This window comes from Capra hircus, chromosome 2 (genome assembly GCF_001704415.2).
Source record: "Capra hircus breed San Clemente chromosome 2, ASM170441v1, whole genome shotgun sequence".
Taxonomy (NCBI): domain Eukaryota; kingdom Metazoa; phylum Chordata; class Mammalia; order Artiodactyla; family Bovidae; genus Capra; species Capra hircus.
In genome coordinates, this window is record NC_030809.1 from 37,497,425 (window position 1) to 37,519,597 (window position 22,173).

Consider the following 22,173-nt stretch of genomic DNA (forward strand, 5'->3'; position numbering starts at 1 on the left):
TATATTATGTTTAGTAATGGAGACTTTATTGAGAGGGGAAAAGATTTATAAAAAATGGCATATTATGTTTCATAATGATGACTTTATTGAGAGGGGGAGGAGATCAAAATAATTTACTGATTTGCTTTTCTCCAAGGAAATTGTTGCACTGAAGGGAATAGAAGAAAGTCTTTATTTCCCTCTGAAACATATTTCTTACGGGAAGAAGTAACTTGGGAGTGAGGTGATGCTAGCACATCATCCAGACAGTTATTTCAGTGTGATTATTACAACCAGAGTACTATCTCAAACTCTGGGAAAGACAGTGAAAACCACCTTTCACTTCCATACTGGATTATTAAGTTTCATGGTGGTCTCCACTTACTTTTATAGTCCAAATCACAGAATTCCTTGACTATATGTATGGATCCCTAATTTTGAAATTTGGTTTTCAGTTCTTATTCCCTGTTACTTTAAGCATACTGAATGAAAAACACCCTTACTCTCCAACCTAAGACTCACAGAACTAAAAGCCACAACATACATTTTTAATATGAGCCCATATTACTCATAATCAAATATAATAGGCAATACTACTATTTTGCTTGCTAATCTATTCAACCAGATTTTGAAAACCTAACTACCTCTGATAAAAGCAGTGCTCAGTCATGTCCGACTTTTTGAGACCCCAGGTATTGCAGTCTGCCAGTGTCCTCTGTTCATGGAGTTTTTCCAGACAAGAATACTGGAGTGAGTTGCCATTAAATACTCCATTGACAAAAGCAAGGTTCACCTTAAACTAATATATCACATGAAGAACATAATGCGGTCTTATATTTTCCTAAATTACCAAGCCTGTCTATATTGTATCCAATCTGCCAATTCTACAGCTGAATTTCCCAATTTTATTCCCCTCCCATCTGGCACTCTCGTCCGTCATTCTTTACTACTCCCACAACATCACTGGGCTAAGAAAATGCAAAAGTCTACCTGGGATGTATAATCTACGTATATAACCTAGACCATTTATTCTCAGGAAGTCATGGAGGAGGGAATGAAATCAGAGGCAGAGTAGACGGACTGCAAACATCCTCTCTGTCTTCCTTCTGGTCAGAAGTATGTGGCCATGTTCTTATTTTTAAAGCTTTCTTTCTGTTTACAGAGATCCTGAGTCAATATGTATTCCAATAAGGAATCTACAACAGATTTTCTTGGAGAACCTTTTTCACTTTGAAATTGTATCTTTCTTTCTTTTTCAAGAAAATATATAGAATATAATGAGAAACCTTTAATGGCATTTAGGGAATTTAGTTAATATTCACGAGATAAAGTTTCTTTCTGGTCTGAGATATGACGTTTTCATTTAAGAAAAAAGTGTCCACCTCTTATAACAAGGAGAAGGAAGCAGATGGTGACAGACATTCTCAGGGGAAGGGTCAAATATTTCAGCAAGCAGATAGAAAAGCAATAGACAAACTCACCTTCATCTTGGTCACTAGAAAAACTTTAAGAAAGACTAATTGAGGTAGCACATAGAGGGCTCATTTAATACACTCACAAATTTCACAAACTCCTTCAAGAGGACTAAATAAATAACAGCCCTAGTGCTGCATGCTTCCTGGTTTGCGTTTTTCAGCAGGTAGGTATTCAATTTAGGCAAAATTCTTATGCGTCTAGCTACCTTCTCCACTTGTCTCACTAGCCCTGTCACATGAGCTGAATCTCCAAGGCTTTGCCTGGGATAGTGAACATAGAGTGGGCACTCAATTAACTACTGCTGAGGGAATTAATCTCAAAACCACTCATGAGCAAACATCCCAATCAAGTATTCAGTCTTGAAAGTCACATCAAGTAACTTTGAAAAAGTAAAACAGGATGACAGAGACCCAAGTGACAGAAATGGGCTGGATTTGTTCTTTTACATACCAACGGGTTCCCTGGGCACTGAGAAAAAACATATGTACATACAGACATATGTATATATACACGCACACACATATATGCATATGTGTATATATATATATGTGTGCATGTATACATGAACATATATATATAAACATAGATTTGGCTAAATATGATTATCATACCTTATCTCGAATTATTTTAGTCAGCATTCTTGTATCCACTCCATAAATTGCAGGGACCTGTGGAGGGAAAAAAAAAGGGTAGTGACAGTAACATTGGAGGAAATTAGGTCCAGCATAGTATTTTCAAGTTACCAACTTAACATCGTCTGTCTACTTGAGCAGTAAATAATTTCCCTACGCCTTCTTTTCTCTGATGTAGCGTGACTGTGTTGTGAGAACAAGGTAAATTGCTGTTCCTCTTGGGCATAGGATTCTTAATACCCAGACCATTCCTCAGAATGAAAAATGAGAAATTCTGAACATCGATCTTCTACTACAGTTTTGTTGCTTTTAATCCAGGATGTTAAACACGTAACAAAATTTTATATATACACGTATATTTTAAACTAAAAGAATTTGTGAAGTGAATTTTATAAGAAAAATTACATAAATTATAAGCAAATCCATGTTTCTGACACATAGTAGGCAATCAACGGGTTTACCTGGAGGTTGTTCTAGTTGTTCAGCCGCACAGCTGTGCCCGACTCTTTGTGACCCTGTGGACTGCAGGACACTAGGCTTCCCTGTCCTTCACCAACCCCCAGAGTTTCCTGGAGGTGCTTCTTAAGCACCTGTGTTAAATTTGGCCTAGTCTATTGGTCAATCAGGCAACACCTCCACTTGATTTAGTTTCTTTGACTAGATTAGATAGGGATAGATGTGGTATCTATCTCTCGTATCCAGTTTTGCTTTCTGTGGTTTCAGTTACCTGCTATTGCCAACAGTCTAAACATATTTTTTAAATGGAAAACTTCATAAATAAACAATTCATAAGTTTTCAGTTGTGTACCATTTTGAATAGTGTATGTAAACCACCCCTTTGTCCAGTGAATCCCATCTTGAGTCACTTAGTAGCCAACTGAATTATCAGGTTTATGGCTGCAATATCTCAGTGCTGTGTTCAAGCAGCCCTATTTTACTTAATACTAGCTCCAAAGCACAAGTGATGCTGGAAATTCAGATATTCATTTACTGTGCCTAATTTATAAATCGGACTTTGTCATAGGTATGTATATATAAGAAAAAATATAGCATTAGTATATATATCAGTTCAGTTCAGTCGCTCAGTCGTGTCCAACTCTTTGCGATCCCACGACTGCAGTACACCAGCCTTCAATGTCCATCACCAACTCCCAAAGCCTAATTAAATTCATGTCCCTCGAGTCAGTGATGCCATCCAACCATCTCATCCTCTGTCTTCCCCTTCTCCTCCCACCTTCAATCTTTCCCAGCATCAGGGCCTTTTCCAATGAATAAGTTCTTTGCATCAGGTGGCCAAAGTATTGGAGTTTCAGCTTCAGCATCAGTCCTTCCAATGAATATTCAGGACTGATTTCCTTTAGGACTAACTGGTTTTATCTCCTTGCAGTCCAAGGGACTCTGAAGAGTTTTCTCCAACACCACAGTTCAAAAGAATCAATTCTTTAGTGCTCAGCTTTCTTTATAGTTCAACTCACATCCATACATGACTACTAGAAAAACCATAGCTTTGAGTAGACAGACCTTTGTTGGCAAAGTAATGTCTCTGCTTTTTAGTATGCTGTCTAGGTTGAACATAGCTTTTCTTCCAAGGAACAAGCATCTTTTAATTTCATGGCTGAAGTCACCATCTGTAGTGGTTTTGGAGCACCCCAAAATAAAGTTTCTCACTGTTTCCATTGTTTCCCCATCTATTTGCCATGAAGTTAGTTTTCTGAATGTTGTTTTAAGCCAACTTTTTCACTCTCCTCTTTCACTTTCATCGAGAGGCTTTTTAGTTCTTCACTTTCTGCCATATTAGTATATATAGGATTTGGTACTATCCACAGTTTTAGGCATCCACAGGGTGTCTTGGAACATATTCTCCATGGATAAAAGGGGAAAGAGCAATGAGTTAAGAATGAGGAAACAGATTCTAGTTCTTTTTTCTTCCACCAATTATCTGAGTGATGTATGAGCAAGGTGTTTTCCCTCACCTGTCCATAGAAGGAGGTAAACTAGCTATAATTTTAGACCCTATTCTATTCTATGTGTCTATGATTATGGAAGAAGACTCAAGGCACATTTTTAAAACAAGCCAACAAACCATGGATTAAGCATAAACTATTAATTCTGACACAAAGCAGCTATAATATCAGGTGCCTACATAACACAAAGGAAACATTAAGGACAACTACAAAGAGGTAAATTCAGATAATGATTGAAAGAAACTTAAAAAGATCTGGGAGATACTACAGATGCTTTATTATCTCTTTTAACATTTAGCAGTAATGATATCCAGGAAACTAAGATAAATATTCTTTTTAATTGTTAGGAAGAGGCAACATTGAGCCCCAATTAGTAGATGTTTGGGCTTCCCTGGTGGCTCAGATTGGTAAGGAAACTGCCTGCAATGCCAGAGATCTGGGTTCAATCCTTGGGTTGGGAAAATCCCCTGGAGAAGGGAATGGCTGCCCACTCCAATATTCTTGCCTGGAGAATCCCATGGACAGAGAAGCCTGCCGGGCTACAGTGCACAGGGTCACAAAGAATCGGACACGACTGAGCATCTAAGCATACACATGCAGTAGGTGCTCATCGGAGTGTCAGAATTTTTTCAGATTAAAATTCTGTCAATTACAGGCCCAATAGCAACCTAAGAAAAAGCAGCTACTATAATGGTAGGAATGAGGTTTAATATAGCAGGTCCATTAACTCTAATTACTCTAAGTATGTCTGACATTCAACCCAGGAGAATACTCTTATTTGATTAGAAAATAATACTCAAAGAAAGGCAGATATAGAGTTTCCCAGGTGGCACTAGTGGTAAAGAACCCACCTGCCAATGCAGGAGGCATAAGAGATGTGGGTTCGATCCCTGGGTGGGAAAGATTCCCTAGAGGAGGTGATGGAAACCCATTCCAGTATTCTTGCCTGCAGAATCCCATGGAGAGAGGAGCCTGGTGAGCTACAGTCCAAATGGTTGCAAAGAGTGAGACATGACTGAAGCGACTTAGCATGCAAAGTAAAGTTAGTAACTTTTTTCATTTATTACTTCAAATGAGATGATATCCAATTATGTCATTGAGTCATAACCTTTAAGTCCACCAAGACTTGGTGGCAATCTGTACACCTTCATTAAAAACTAAAATTAAGAAAGTCTGGTATGATTGCATGACCAGAGCAAGTCACACAGCTAGTTAATGACTCACTGGTACAAGAATCTATAAAACAAGTTACATATCTGGTTAAAAGGGGAGGGAGCAGTTAAATTGTTCCAGACTACAGAGAATTCTAAAATTTTCTCTAACCCCTTTCCAGATTGAGAAAGGCTTCCCTGGTAGCTCAGTTGGTAAAGAATCCACCTGCAATGCAGGAGACCCCGCTTTGATTTCTGAGTGAGGAAGATCTCCTGGAGAAGGGAAAAGCTACCCACTCCAGTATTCTCACCTCGAGAATTCATTGGACTATATAGTCCATGGGGGTCGCACAGAGATGGACACGACTCAGCGACTTTCACTTTCACCAAGCATGTATGAGTGCCACCTAGTGGATAAACTGAAAATATAATCTCACACACCAGCAAAGAAATGCTCAAAATTCTCCAAACCAGGCTTCAACAGTACTTGAACCGTGAACTTCCAGATGTTCAAGCTGGATGTAGAAAAGGCAGAGCAACCAGAGATCAAATGGCCAACATACACTGGATCATCGAAAAAGCAAGAGAGTTTCAGAAAAACATCTACTTCTGCTTTATTTACTACACCAAAGCCTTCGACATTGTGGATCACAACAAACTGTGCAAAACTTCTTAAAGAGATGGGAATACCAGACCACCTGACCTACCTCCTGAGAAATCTGTATGCAGGTCAGGGAGCAACTGTTAGAACTGGACATGGAACAACAGAATGGTTCCAAATAGGGAAAGGAGTATGTCAAGGATGTATATTGTCACCCTGCTTATTTAACTTCTATGCAGAGTACATCATGAGAAATGCTGGGCTGGATGAAGCAACAAGCTGGAATCAATAACCTCAGATATGCAGGTGACACCACCCTTATGGCAGAAAACAAAAAAGAACCAAAGAGCCTCTTAATGAAAGTGAAAGAGGAGAGTGAAAAAGTTGACTTAAAACTCAACATTCAGAAAGCTAAGATCATGGCATCTGTTCCTATCACTTCATGGCAAATAGATGGGGAAACAGTGGAAACAGTGACAAACTTAATTATTTTGTGCTCCAAAATCACTACAGATGGTGACTGCAGCCATGAAATTAAAAAAAAAAAAAAAAACGCTTGCTCCTTGGAAGAAAAGTTATGACCAACGTAGACAGCATATTTAAAAGCAGAGTCATTACTTAGTCAAGGTCCATCTAGTCAAAGCTATGGTTTTTCCAGTAGTCATGTATGGGTCTGAGAGTTGGACTATAAAGAAAGTTGAGTGCCGAAGAATTGTTGCTTTTGAACTGTGGTGTTGGAGAAAACTCTTGAGAGTCCCTTGGATCCAACCAGTCCACCGTAAAGGAACTCAGTCCTGAATATTCATTGGAAGGACTGATGCTGAAGCTGAAACTCCAATATTTTGGCCACCTGATGTGAGAACTGACTCATTGGAAAAGATTCTGATGCTGGGAAAGACTGAAGATGAGAGGCGAAGGGGAAGACAGAGGATGAGATGGTTGGATGGCATCACTGACTCAATGGACATGAGTTTGATTAAGCTCCGGGAGTTGGTGATAGACAGGCAAGCCTGGTGTACTGCGGTCCATGGAGTTGCAAAGAGTCAGACATGACTGATCGACTGAACTGATAAGTTCCTCTGTTTAAAGAATGAATTCTGGACATTCAGCCTGTAGTAACAGAAGGAAGCGCTCTCTGAAACAAAAGGATCCCAAACTGCGTGATCTATCGCATCTGTTTGGCCCTTTGCAATTACATACACCTTCCCAACTTTCCAGGACCCCACCAATCATCCTTCGGTGATACTGGCTGCTGGATATTTCTCACCTTTTCTTCCCGTAGCCACTGTCCTAGACTCTTGGTAGCCAGCCAGTGGTGGTAGTCATCACTATAATTCAGCACCAGCAAACCTGCAACCTAGAAAGACAGGCAGTCAGTTTTTTAAAGTGATCACAAAATGCTATCCAACTCTTGTAACTTGAGTCAGCTCAGATTTTTTATTACCAATCAACAAAATGCTTAAAAGTTTGGAGACTTAAAGAACAAAATATGATTTAAAAAATTTTTTAAGATATATAGTAACTACCTTAATTGTCTTGTGGCGGACAGTCTTACCTGGTTTGCCAAATCAGGAGGCTAAACTAGATCTCCTTTCTCAGCACCCTCTATAAAATTTTTGAATAATTTATATAGTTCATATCCCCATGATATTACCCAAATTTACATTGAATAGGAAATTTTCATTGTATTTACTTTTACTTTTAGGCTGGCATACAAGTTATCTTTTATTTATCTCCCAGAGAGAGTCAGATTTAAAATATAAATAACTGATACAGATTTGATTCTTAAACCTTTTAAAAAGTGATTCAACACAAATTCTTGTAGCATCGCTGTTATCTGAACTTAAAACAACATTTTTCCAAATGAAGCCACATTTCATCCACAGCATTAAGAATAAATACAAAGTGCCCTGAGAAATGAAATTCAAAATAGTTCCATGATAAAACTTATTCTCATATACCAAGGAATGAGATTGAGACTATAAATTTAATTATTTTTACTACAGGACAGAGGCTGAAACTTTGTCCAGCCTAGATTCTTAAAATAAATCAACTATACTTTTTAAATAGTCATCACTGGTACTACCTTAATCCCATCAGATTCCAAATATTTGCTGAGTCCCAGCTCATCCAGTGCAGCGGTGTCAGGGACTCCACCATTCCCAACAATAGGATTGGCCATGGTAAGAATCTGCCCCTTGTAAGCAGGGTCAGTAAGAGCTTCCGGGTACCTGAGTAAAGAAGCCAAAATATTACCAACAACTTCTTGATTTGTACACATGATCTAATTTATTCTGATTCTGCATCCATGATCTGAATTATTTGGCCCTTGAGAATTAAAGAACATGAGAATAAAGTCTTACAAGCTTGTCTCTGCTGCTGCTGCGGCTGCTAAGTCGCTTCAGTCGTGTCCGACTCTGTGCGACCCCATAGACGGCAGCCCACCAGGCTCTCCCGTCCCTGGGATGATCCAGGCAAGAACACTGGAGATTGTCTCTAGATTTTGCCAAACTTAGGGAAATTTTGCAGTAAAATATGGAAACGTATCCCATGATATTACTGATATGAAAAGACTTTTAAGTACTATGGCATATTCTCATTTAATTTCCTATTCCCTCACTTTCTTAAATTTTTAATACCTTGAAAAATTCTTCATAAGGTATTAATTTTTTAAATTAATCTATTTATTTTAATTGGAGGCTAGTTACTTCACAGTATTGTAGTGGTTTTTGCCATAAGCTGACATGAATCAGTCATGGGTGCACGTGTCCCCCATCCCAATATTGCTCTATTTAAAGTTTGCAGATATTTTAATTCCCAAAGATTCCCCTAGTACCAGATATGAATGAGTCCAAACTGATATTTACTATTGATGGATGACAGTTTTGCCAAAATATTAACTGTCAAAAATTGAAAAGTCTTTTTATCTTTTAGCATACTGAAGAACATACTGATTACACCAGTGGTGGCTGCCTGGTATATATGTTTGTTAAAATGTATTGAATATTTAAAATATTGATTTATTTTCTATGAAAAAATTAATAAATTTTTAAATACTTGATTTTTAAATATTTTAGTTATAGAAAGGTATATGTTTGATAATTATCAAGTTATTATTGATAGTATATGTGTGATAGTTTTTTATAGAGTAAAATCAATGCTACAAATATTGATCAAAAGCATTTCTGTCTTCTAAATTAAAAGATTCCAAGTAACTATTTTAAAGTAAGGATATGGAGTTAAGAATAAATGCAGAGGGCTTTATTTTAAAGTGTAAGGAGGGAAAAAATAAAAATACATGTATTCTTGTTTTTGTTCTATAATAAATAAAATTATATATAAAATGTTTATTCTTAATAATATGAAATTTTATTCAGGATCTATCTATAGCTATTCCATATTTTGAAATATACTGCAATGAGATTTTTTTCACTCTCCTACATTTTTACTTCCCACAGAGCAAGTTAAACCTAGTCTTTCTTGTGGATTACTATTGAAATTGAATTTAGGTGCTGAGGGGGACAGAATGACAACTTCAAAACCTCAGCTCCAGCAGTAGTCAACATGAATTCTTTAACCCCCACCCAGACTAACTCCTCCCAGAACTCCCCTGTCAACAGAATAGCTTCTCAGCTCAGCAAACTCTTAAGTGATGAAAGTGCTGTGATATTTACACATACCCACACCCCCATCAGCTAATTTCTCAAATGCTCTGACCTGTCAGGAACTAATAATTTTTAAAACCAAAGCTTACACACAATATAAATGCATTTCTTGCAGATGAAAAACAAAAGAACCCCCTTAATTATTAACCACCTTACTGGGTGAGCCACTCAATGAAGGAAAGCAGCATTTCTCAATGGAAAATAGGATCTGTGGACTAAACTTATTAATGAACGCCTTTCTCTACATGAAAAAAAAAAACCCTTTAATTAATTTAATTTTACTTCCCTTTCTTCTTTCTTTCCATAAAAGAACTGGCTCCTCTCTTTAAACATAAGCTTACAATGCTCTCTCCAGTAAATGAATAAATACAGCTTGTCTTAGAGAACTGCAGTGTTGGAAGCAAATTAATCCATCAGGTCCTGTTTGACTTTTGTGATGTGACAAGATTTATTACCCGTAATCTATCACAGAGAAGAAAACTCTAGTGCCCTCCATCATTCTGATCTATATTAAACAGTTGTTTGTTGGCAGGTATATTAACACAGCTAGTAATTAGTGCTGTCGAAAGGCTTAAATAATTGCCTGGTGAAGCAAAACTTTGCAAACAGTTTTCATACTCTGTAATTTAATGTTCTTACCAGTAGAACTATTTTAACAATCATCTAATATTCTTTATTTCAAACAGGGAGCAAGAGTCTAGTGAAGATTGTACATTAATGATATAATGGAAGCTTGGTCAATCAGTATCTTCAATATCAGTTAACCCAATGCCTCTTTGTCTTTATAAGGTAAGGCTAACTGAATTTCCCTGAAGAATTCATCAACTATTTTACAGTTTAGTCTTTTGAATCTTTAATGGAAACTTTTTGAAACCACCTAATTTTTTAAGACATAATTTTTAAATCCCCAGCTATAAATTACTAGCTGATCCAATTCCCTCACTCTTTACATATGAAAACTAAGACTTAGAAAGCCTGAGTGATTTTCTCAATATCACACATCAGTTACCATTAGCACTGAGACCAGAACTTCAGCCTCCTGGTTGCCAGATGAACATTTGTTGGCTAGATAAAAGCAGCTGCATAATTTCTGTAGCAACTCTTACCTTCATTGATGTATATCTACTAGCAGATCTTAAATACTAAATTCAGTCTCACTTGATAAATTTTGAAAATATCAGATCTATGTACCAGGTCTCCCATGGATTACCTACCCCATGTTTCTAGAATTAATTTTGTTCTTTTTTACCAGGGGAGCACCAGTGTCTATATTCTCTTTCATTTACAAGCCACAGGGAGGAGTTTGTGTCCAAGGTTCAAGCTGTGTACAAGCACAAGGCAACTTCAGAATAATGTGTAGTGTGATGATGATGTGGTGATTTCAACTTCCCACCATGAGTCATATCATCCAGTTATTCCTCTATATCAAGGAAGAAGAAAGCCCTGGAAGAGAAGCATTACTCACCCTGCCAGGCCAGTATTAAAAACCACTTCACCAGCAACAGAGGATGGATGGCCAAAGGAGTACCCTTTCATCTTAGTTCCATCTTCCAGGACAATGTGTGCTGTCTGTGCCTACAGAAACAGATGTGTGAATCTTAGCAGAATACAAAATATAAAGCACAACTAGCTGAAAAAAAAATCCAAAATTACAATATGCAAATGTGTTAAATAAATGCACAGTATATTTGATGAAACCATACTCTAGATTTGAAGTTGATATCCTGTTACTGACCACTTTTCTTCAAATGTATGGCTCTTCTCACTGGCAGGTGTTTTGATTTGCTTGAAAGAGGAACTGAAGCATATCAATACTTTGTCTATCCTCAGTCCACTTGTAGAATTATTGACAACCCAGAAATACTTCAATTTAGCTGAAATGCTATGTGTCTGTCTTTTCCCTATTAGTATTCCTTAGCTTTGCTCAAGTATAACTTAAGGGAAATAACACTGAATTGTACCATACAGCTCATCAGGATTCTGAGGCTTAGAACTAAAAGAGATCTTCAAGGTTATCTATCAAACTGTATTCCATAGACCTCTTGTGTTTGATGAACTTACCTCAAGTGCTGCCCCTTCCCTGAGCTTTAGGATCATAAAGAAACTAAGACTTTATTGTTCTATGAATACTGATGCAAAAGCAAGCACTTATGGAACATCTGAAAATACATCGCATTTTGCTTTTTAGTAGAATTAATTATATCCAGGATGCTTCCCTGGTAGCTCAGTAGTAAAGAATCTGCCTGCCAATGCAGGAGATGCAAGTTAGAAGATGGCAACCCACTCCCTTGTTCTTCCCTGGAGAATCCCATGGGCAGAGGAGCCTGGTGGGCTGCAGTCCATGGGGTCTCAAAAGAGTTCAGACACAAGTTAGCCACAGGAGCTAATCTGGGCCTCTCACTGTGGCGGCGTCTCTTGTTGTAAAGCGCAGTCTCTAGGGCACGTAGGCTTTGGAGTTAGAGCACACAGGCTCAGAAGTTGCAGCTCCCAGGCTCTGGAGCCCAGGCTCAATAGTTGTGGCCCATGGGCTTAGTTGCTCCACAGCATGTGGGATCTTCCCAGACCAGAGATTGAAGTCATGTCTCTTGCATTGGCAGATGGATTCTTTACCACTGAGTCACCAGGGAAGCCCCCAGCATTTTGATGTTATTAAAAGTAAACCATAAACAAAAATATCTCAGCAATAATTGAGGAAATATGAAACTAAATTGATATTTTATTGTATTCAGTATAATTTTTAAGACAGATAATAGCATTATTATATTTTTAAGAATTTTCATTTTTTAAGATATATACTGAAATACTTAAGGATAGACTAATATCATATCTGAGATTTCTTCAAATAATCAGAAGTTGGGGGTAGGGGAATGAATAGAGATGTGAATGAAACAAATTTGGCCATGAGTTGAAATCATGTAAGTAAAGACGATCACAATGCTTTTCTCTCTTATAAGGGTGAAATGCAGCCATCAGAGATAGAAATATACTAATTCTCTCCTTTCCTTTCCTCACATTTTTAGCTCTGGATCCCATGGTGTCAAATCTTTTTCTATCCTACCACTCACGTCCAGTCTTACCACATGCACACACATATCCCAACCTTGGTATACAATAGGAACACAATACATGATTTCTAGACCTCTGTTTCTATGTTCTTCTAGTTTAACAAAGTGCATGATGGTAAAACCTCATCATTTTTCTGTTGTACACTCCTCTTTAGAAATACAGTGCCTCCTTTAGTTGCAAAGTACACAAGTTCCTTTCAGAAAGTTGGACAAAGTGCTATCTGGCACATTTTATAGGTGTTTGTATCAGTGTGTATATGAGACTCCAAGAGCAGAGTTAACCAAAAGTATGTTATCCTTCACCTAACTTATCAAATAATCATTGAGGCAAAGTTTTCTTATATCTACAACCTTGGAACCAGTGTTCAAGATCTCAAGATTGATACTTTATCTTTAAATAGTCATGATTTACCTTCTCAGCCACTAAACTAAAAAGTTTTCGGAATTAGCACAGAGGAAAGCACAATAAGTAATTAATGTATGTAATTAATTAATGTAATTAATGCATGATAACAAGACTTCCCTGACAGACACTGGCTTAACACACGGTTAGCCAGTCTGAATTCTGTTTCTGTCTGGGAAATCATCTTTGCATGTCACTTCTCATAATATGATTTTCTTATTTTACATTTTAACTTGTCAGCCATTCTTTATTTGTAATTCAGGACAGAGGCTGATGATTTTAGGAAGCAAAAGTGATCATGTTCAGTACATTTCCAAAGATTATAAGTTAATCAAATGTATAAGGTGGTGCTTCTCAGTAGGGGTAAATTTATTGGGAAAATGTCCTAGGTATCTCTGATGTATTTCAGCAGATGTAAACCTTCATTTCAAGTCATGGAAATACACTGTCAAAAAATAATTTCTACTGAATATTATTTTCTGTTCTTGAGGAAGTCATGTGTAGCCAAATGCTTTCATAAAATGGAGGTAAGTCAGGAAACATTTACCTCCTGATATTTTTTAAAATAATATTTAACTTTCTTAGAACCTAAAATAACTGTACTTAGTTGGCAAAACTTGGCATGTGAACTGAAAATTTCAGTTGTCTTATATATGCCAATTTATCCACTGTACTCAGTTGTACCTGCCTAAAATAACACCTCTGTTTATATTTTTCCCTTTGCTTTTCTCTATTCTCTTCTCTGCCAACAAAGGTCCATCTAATCAAAGCTATGGTTTCTCTAGTAGTCATGTATGGATATGAGAGTTGGACTATAAAGAAAGCTGAGCGCCAAAGAATTGATGCTTTCAAACTGTGGTGTTGGAGAAGACTCTTGAGAGTCCCTTGGGCTACAAGGAGATCCAACCAGTCCATCCTAAAGGACATCAGTCCTGAATATTCATTGGAAGGACTGATGCTGAAGCTGAAACTCCAATACTCTGGCCGCCTGATGCGAAGAACTGACTCATTGGAAAAGACCCTGTTGCTGGGAAAGATTGAAGGCAGGAGGTAAAGGGGATGACAGAGGATGAGATGGTTGGTTGGCATCACCAACTCTATGGACATGAGTTTGAGTAAGCTCCATGAGTTGGTGATGGACAGGGAAGCCTGGCATGCTGCAGTCCATGGGGTCACAGAGTCGGACATGACTGAGTGACTGATCTGAACTGATCCTCTTCTCATATAAGAATTTCAGATTCCCTGATCTACCTGACACCATCTAATTATTTTAAAGAAAGGTAAAAATTAGCATAAGCAATCTGACTCTTGTTAGCCTATTCCTACAATTCTATTTGGTATTTCTCTTCTTCTCTCCATGGGACTATTTTCTACTTTACATTCTGTCTTTTAAAGATATATTTGAGGAGACATTTACTGTTGTCTGAAATAGTCCCTGAGATTGTGTTCAGTATGTCTTTTTTTGCCCCTTTAATTATATTTTTTGTTCTTTTTTGCAGCTTTTATTGATCTTCCAGTCTCTTTTCCACTGCACATTATATTGTAACAAGTCTTCTGTTTACTGCCTGTACTATCCTTTATATTCCACTTAACTACATTGGCCTCTGATGAGTTTCAAATGATAGGTGCCAACTGACTTATCTATGAATCACTGGAGATACTCTGAACAAAGAGCTATTATTTGGAATCCCCTCTTCTAGCTAACAGGTCCCCAAATGTTTTTCATTCCAATGAGTCTGAAAGAAATCACTGTTACCATCAAAGGATATTTTAGTTGCCTCAGTCCTAGTAGAAAGAGGTGCATAGTCTAGGATTTAGACTATAACCTTAAGTGATCATTCAAATGCCTACTACCAGAGCACTTTTGTAGTTTGAATGCTAAAATTGCAAAGTAAACCTTAATGAAGAAAAGTCTACACACTCATAGAATGTCAAGAAAAGTAACCAAAAACTATATAAATATGAATTCTATAAAATAAATGACCTCTATCATGACATGGTCCCTGTTTAATAAAAAATGTATATGTCAATAAAACAGTTTAGATTTTCAGGTCACATTATTTGGCTCCTACCATGTGCCAAGTACCATGCTGGGCTCTGAAGATACATGAATAAATGTCCTCAGTCCCCCTCCCATTGAATCTAGTAAAAAGGCCAGATATGTGCTAGGATGGTAAAATAGAGGAAACCTCAAAAAGGATACCTCTAAAACACCTGGAAATACAAAGATAAAAATACATCCATTCCATTCAGAGGTTTCTTTTTAATAAAACAATTTCCCCTTTCCTTCCCATTCATGATTTCAGTTATTGTTGTTCAGTTTCTAAGTAATGTCTGGCTCATGGCAACCCCATGGACTGCAGCACACCAGGCTTCCCTGCCCTTCGTTATTTCCCAGAGTTTGTTCAAACTCATGTCTATTCTGTTAATGATACCATTCAACCATTATCCTCCGTTGCCCCCTTGTCTTCCTTCCTTCAATCTTTCCCAGCATCAGGGTATTTTTCCAATGGGTCGACTCCACATCAAGCAGCCAAAGTGTTGAAGCTTCAGCTTTGGCATCAGTCCTTCCAATGAATATACAGTGTTTATTTTCTTTAGGATTGATTGGTTTAATTTTCTTGCAGGCCAATGATTTCAGTCAGTAATAAAAGTTAAAATTTTAAGAAGAAAACATCAAATTTTGAATCTAAAGTTAAACGATTCCTTCAAGTCTTTACTCGAAGTCATTCATCTTCTTGGCAAGACCTATTTAAAATTGCAATATGCCTAAATGTCCATTGGTAGAGGAATGGACAAAGAAGATGTAGTACATATATGTAATGGAATATTACTCAGTCATAAAAAGGAATAAAATAATGCCATCTACAGTGACATGGATGGACCTAGAGATTGTCATACTAAGTAAAGTAAGTCAGATAAAGATGAATATCATATGATATCACTTATATATGGAATCTTAAAAAAAAGTGGTACAAATAAATCTATGTACAAAACAGAAATAGAGTCGCAGATGCAGAAAACAAATTCGTGTTTACAGAAGAGTGTTAAGGGGGTGAGGAATAAACTGAGAGATTGGGATTAACACATATACACTACTAAATATAAAATAGATAACTAGTAAGAACTTACGGTATACCACAGGGAACTCTACTAAATGCTCTGTAATGACCTGTATGGGAATAGAATCTAAAAAACAGTGGAAATAAATAGCAATATGCCCCTCAGCACTCTATTTCCTTAGTTTACTCTTTCTTCACAACACTCATTGCCTTCTAACTTATCATCCAGTGTCTTATATAAAATATCTGTCTTATCCCACTAGAAAGTGAACCTCATGTGGGCAGAGGATTTGGTTAGTTTTGTTCACTGATGTGCCTGCTTCAGGACCATCAGTGCCTGGTACAGAGCAGACAGTCATTTAAATTTTATTGGATGAATAAAGCATCACTAAGTGATTATCTAAAGAAAATACTACCTTAAAAATACTGAAAAGCATGATTATACATTCAGTTTTAGTTTGTTCTAGGCATAAATTTTGAAATAACAAATATCTGTTTTGAGTTGCCTTTTCACAACACTGGCTTAAGTGCAGTCAACTTGGAGGTGCTATGGTGGGAAAGAGATGCGACTGACATTGAGGGAGAAAGATTAGAAGATGGTTATCCCAGGATATGCATACTGAGAATGCTGCATGTGAGTGTTCAAATACACCTTATGCTGAGTTAAAATAAATATTATGGTAATTTAAAACAAAAGGATCATTTACATCAGTTTACTAGGGATTTCACATGAAAGAGTCTAAAGTGCTTGAGTTATATGACAAATTATTTCAGTCCCTTTCTCACTTTGAAGATATAGAAAAAATGAGAATGCTATCCTTACCCAGTGTATCCTAAAATATAGGAGTATGGAAAGAAAATCCTGTATTCTACCTAGGTTTAGAATAGCTTATACAAATGAATTTTGCAGAAACATCTTTCCCATATTATTTTCACATATTTTTGCCATAGCAAATTCAAGTGAAAGGTCTAAGCCAAATTCAAAGAGATCAAAAGTTATTTGGAACATTGAAATCTCTTAACTTTTTAATCATCAAAATTGGTCGAATTAGCAGGGACTAAGATTGACCCAGTTCAATTTGAAATTTGAGTCTGCTGCTTCTCTCTAGGCTGATCACTACAGGGCAATAAAGCAGACAATAAATTCTAAAGTGAGTTTAATCTGACTCCTTCTTAGTAGAATTGAGGATTTTGATCAGTTTGCTTTCACTAGACACAAAGAACAACTTTTCTCTTTCCAAAATATGAATATGTATATAAACATTATTGTCAGATGACTACTTTGGGTTGTTTTTTTTTTTCCTTTCACTTTACTTTTTTCCCTGATTCAGAATAAACAGCCTCAATTCTTTTAATATGTCCTGCAGCTCTTCTTTTCACATTTTCTCCTCTGAGTCTCTTAGTAAAATTCCAATAACTTTTCTCAATAAAACCTCCTTGTAAATTAAATTCCACATATGACAGGATCCACTTAGTGGCTTAATTTTAATTGGGTACTCATTTTCATTATAGTCTAATTCTTCATCACTATTTAAGTGCATATGAAATCATAAGAATATTCTTCAACTCTCAAGATCATAGTCAATTAGAAAAAATTAACTTTTAATTCATTATCTGATTTTAGATTTAAGTGCTTCAGAGTCAAAGAACTAGTTAGATGTCATTGATGTTATCTTTTATTCATATTGACTTAACCAGTTTGACATAAAATACTGAAATATAATGAAGTTTCAGGTTCTACTGGTACTAATTTTTGACTTAGAAGTTAAGAGATATTTAAACTGCTTTAGTTAATCAAATGTAAATCAATCCTTGACTCAAAGTTGTTTATCAACCCAAATATTCATAGTCCATTAAAGATAATAATAAGAACTTTATGACAAGGGGCAGCAGAAACATTAAGCTTCTATCTAGAAATCTTCTTTCAATAGCTTGGCAAATGCTCAGATCATAGATTTTGAAAGATAAAATAATTATACTATATATGTATAATCTATTACTATTCCCTAAATAACTATTACCTAAATCTGCTTACATACTCTTAATCTAAATTGTAAACCAGCTTAAAAAGACATTTCCACATATGAGTAGAATATAATTTTTCATCCAACTACAGAGGAATTATTTTAAGTATAAAGAGGACATAGTTCTGAAGAAAAGCAGTGAGAAGAGCAGATGCATGAATAAAAATAAATAAAATTCATAGACTAAATCACTTCCTGTTCCATGTCCCTATTATTCCCTCCCTAAGCAGCCCTATCCATTAGGAACTGTTTGAAATTGTGCTCTGGTGTAAGGGAAGAAGGGGTATAAATGGGGTTGGGCTGGAGAGAACAGTTTTGATCATCTCTTTCACCTTTCATTATCTGGCTTTCTCCTTCCCTTCCACACCCTGCCTGTTAAAATAAGGATTTTACTCATTTGGGGGTTTTGTTTGTATGTTTGTTTGCTTAGTTTGGGTTTCGATTTGATCAGTTGTTCCATACTAAAAGCCAACTCTGCAGATCTCTTGGAGACTTCTTGGAGACTTCTCTAAGAAGCCAACCTTGAAGACCAATGGGCATAATGACTCCTGAAGGCCCAGGTACTTACCCTCATTCCTGCCACATATCCTCTCTTCCTTCCACATAGCCAAATTCTACCTCCTGCTAGAAACTAAAGCTAATCATCTTTGAACATTAACTAAACAGGCATTGAAGGACTTGTCACTTTTAAAGTAAAGGTTAAGTAAAAACGGGGCTTCCCAGGTATCTCAGTAGTTAAAGAATCTTCCTGCAAAGCAGGATACGCAGGAGATTCAGGTTCAATCCCTGAGCCAGGAAGATCCCCTGGAGGAGGACATGGCAACCCACTCCAGTATTTTTGCCTGAAGAATCCCATGGACAGAGGAACCTGGTGGGCTACCGTCCATAAAGTTGCAGAGAGCTGGATACGACTGTAGCGACTGAGCACACACACAAGCTAAGTGAAATTTGGCACTTAAATTTTACTGCCCTATACCCAAGTATATGACTAATTTCTCCAGTAAGATTACGGTCAACACCAGACAGCATCAAGCAGAGAGACCCTGCCTTTTCAAGTGTCAAACACAGTATCACTGACATATAACACAGCATCTGGCACACAGTAGGTGATCGGGGAGGCCATTTTGCACCTCTATGAATTCATACCATGGCCAGTGATGTTAAATTTTCAGGGACTTTGGAATCATTTAACCCCAGGTCCACAAGGGAGAGTAACAGGTGTGATTGGTGACTTTGGAAAATGGAATTGAGCAAGACTGGTTCAAATCTTCTCAATAATTTTTTCAAAGAAACCTATTTACAGTTGCACACCAATGTGGGAAATTTGCAACTGTGAGCAAATACATTCGTTTCAGGGAATGCAGGCGCTAAGAAGTCCATCTGGTTACAGATCTAGGCCCAGTTTTCCAAATAGCTTTAATAGTTATCAAGCTGATATTCAGATCTCTATGTCTTCGGACACTCTGTTTTGTTTCTCAACTGCTCCTAAATTTAGAGGTTAAGGAGGAGGCGTGATTAATTATCTCTGCTAGATTCCTATTTATTGTAAATACCTAACAAAGAGAGTCCCTTGGACTGCAAGGAGATCCAACCAGTCCATCCTAAAGGAGATCAGTCTTGGGTGTTCTTTGGAAGGACTGATGCTAAAGCTGAAACTCTAATACTTTGGCCACCTCATGCAAAGAGTAGACTTATTGGAAAAAACTCTGATGCTGGGAGGGATTGGGGGCAGGAGGAGAAGGGGATGACAGAGGATGAGATGGCTGGATGGCATCACCGACTCAATGGACATGAGTTTGAGTGAACTCCGGGAGTTGGTGATGGACAGGGAGGCCTGGCGTGCTGCGATTCATGGGGTCGCAAAGAGTCAGACACAACTGAGCGACTGAACTGAACTGACCTAGCAGATAATGACTGGTTGAATGAATGTATGCATGAACGGCTATCAGGTAGCAAAGATGCTGCATAATTCTTCTGTTTCTCTGAGACATAACTGGCTTGCAAATTGCATTTTTGCTATGCTCCAGTTGTATTTTATATCGGAGAAGGTGATGGCACCCCACTCCAGTACTCTTGCCTGGAAAATCCCATGGACAGAGGAGCCTGGTAGGCTGTGGTCCATGGGGTCGCAAAGAGTTGGACATGACTGAGCGACTTCCCTTTCACTTTTCACTTTCAGGCATTGGAGAAGGAAATAGCAACCCACTCCAGTGTTCTTGCCTGGAGAATCCCAGGGACGGGGGAGCCTGGTGTGCTGCCGTCTATGGGGTCACACAGAGTCGGACACGACTGAAGCGACTTAGCAGCAGTTGTATTTTAACTATTCCTCTTAGGCTTTACTCACAAATGTGAGAAGCAATGAGCAATTTTTAGCTGTATTTAATTCTATATGATTTACTTCCTGGGAAACTAGTTAAGGGAATACAGATTACCTGCTTCAACAGTATTTTTTCTTCCATAGTTTACCAATAGAGATGTAAGCGGGTACAGCAATTCCTTTTGATAAAACCATTACATCATGATTAAACTTTATTCACACTAAAATTACTTCAGTCAGAAAATCTAGTAATTATTTAGTAGACTGCAGCTAAATTATTAAATAGCTAACTCAGTGAAAGAGGAAAGGTTACAACATGAAACAATAAAAGTATATACTCTCTTAACTTACATGTATCACCCCTATTATTTCTTTTCATACTTAAAATATTAAACATTCATTTTTTTTCACTTTATATTTGGTATAAATTTACTTATAACCACATTTTAAAATTAAATTTAATTGTTTTATTTTTGGTTGAACTCATTTCTAAAACATAGTTTTCTAATTCAATATTTTTCTAGTAGTGGTTAGTCTTACAAATCTTTCAAACCCAAAGACATTAAGTGTAGCAGGAAGATATTAGAGTTACAGTTTCTCTCCCTTTGGCATCTTTTTCCTAATATTTCTTGGGAATAAAGCTCAAATCACATCTGGAATATAAAGTTACTTAAATAATCATTGTTCTAATTAAAAATAATTCCACTAGTGGTGAAAATGCAAAATAGTACAGCCACTATGGAAAATAGTACATAGTTTCCTCAAAAAGATTAAAACTGGAAATATTTGATCCAGTGATCCTACTTCTGGATATTTATCCAAGAATTGAAATCAGGACCTCAAAAAGATATCAGCACTCCAATGTTCATCACAATAGCCAAGATATGGAAACAACCTAAACGTCTAAGATGAATGGGTAAAGAAAATGTCACATACATGAACTATGATATATTACTCAGCCATTAAAAAGGAAGGAAATTCCACCATTATGACAATAGAAATGACTCTTGAGGATATTATGTTAAGTGAAATAAGCCAGCCACAGAAGGACAAATACTGCATGGTTTCATTTATCTGATAAAATGAGAATAAAAAGGCAATTCAATCATAAGCTTTAGTTAAATTTACTTATAAGAATTTTAATTCAAAACTGCCGTGGATAAGCCACAACATAACCAGATCAACCCAGAGTTACCTATCTATAAGTCTGTAAGTCATTAGAGTGAAATGTCAGTTCATTAATTACACCCTATAATCTGAAGCGAATAAGCAGATTTTGAGAGCTCTTTACATTGATTCCAGGCCCTTGAATTCTCAAGCTCTCAAGACTGTTAGGACCACAGGTAATATAAGCGTGGAGATGCTTCTCTCAGTCCTCCTCCAGGAAAGACCTGCTACTCTGCTGCAAGGAGTGAGGTCAGTGGATGGTCACCAGGGTCTACCTTCCTGCAGGATCTACCTCAGTTGCAGAGGGCTACCTTGACTTTCCTGAACTGAAAGGCACTCAGTCATGTCCGGCTCTTTGTGACCCCATGGACTATGCCAAAGGGTATTCAAGCTACCACACAATTGCACTCATTTCACATGCTAGCAAGGTAATGCTGAAAACCCTTCAACGTAGGCTTCAACAGTATGTGGAGCAAGAAATGTCAGATGTACAAGCTGGATTTAGAAAAAGTAGAAGAACCAGAGATCAAATTGCCAACGTCCACAGGATTATCAAAAAAGCAAGGGAATTCAAGGAAAACATCTACTTCTGCTTCATTGACTACACTAAAGCCTTTGACTGTGTGGATCACAACAAACTGTGGAAAATTCTGAAAGAGATGGGAAT

General features: G+C 37.2%; 1 protein-coding gene across 1 annotated transcript in view; it reads right to left on the reverse strand.

The window, feature by feature from the left end:
• Positions 1–22,173, reverse strand: part of CPS1 (carbamoyl-phosphate synthase 1) — a 140,290-nt gene that overhangs the window by 102,862 nt on the left and 15,255 nt on the right. The window contains exons 2-5 of the mRNA XM_005676491.3: positions 10,934–11,043; positions 7,890–8,034; positions 7,071–7,160; positions 2,067–2,123 (exon numbers count right to left, since the gene is read on the reverse strand). Of these exons, the coding sequence (XP_005676548.2) occupies positions 2,067–2,123; positions 7,071–7,160; positions 7,890–8,034; positions 10,934–11,043 (402 nt within the window). The remainder of the gene's footprint in view (positions 1–2,066; positions 2,124–7,070; positions 7,161–7,889; positions 8,035–10,933; positions 11,044–22,173) is intronic.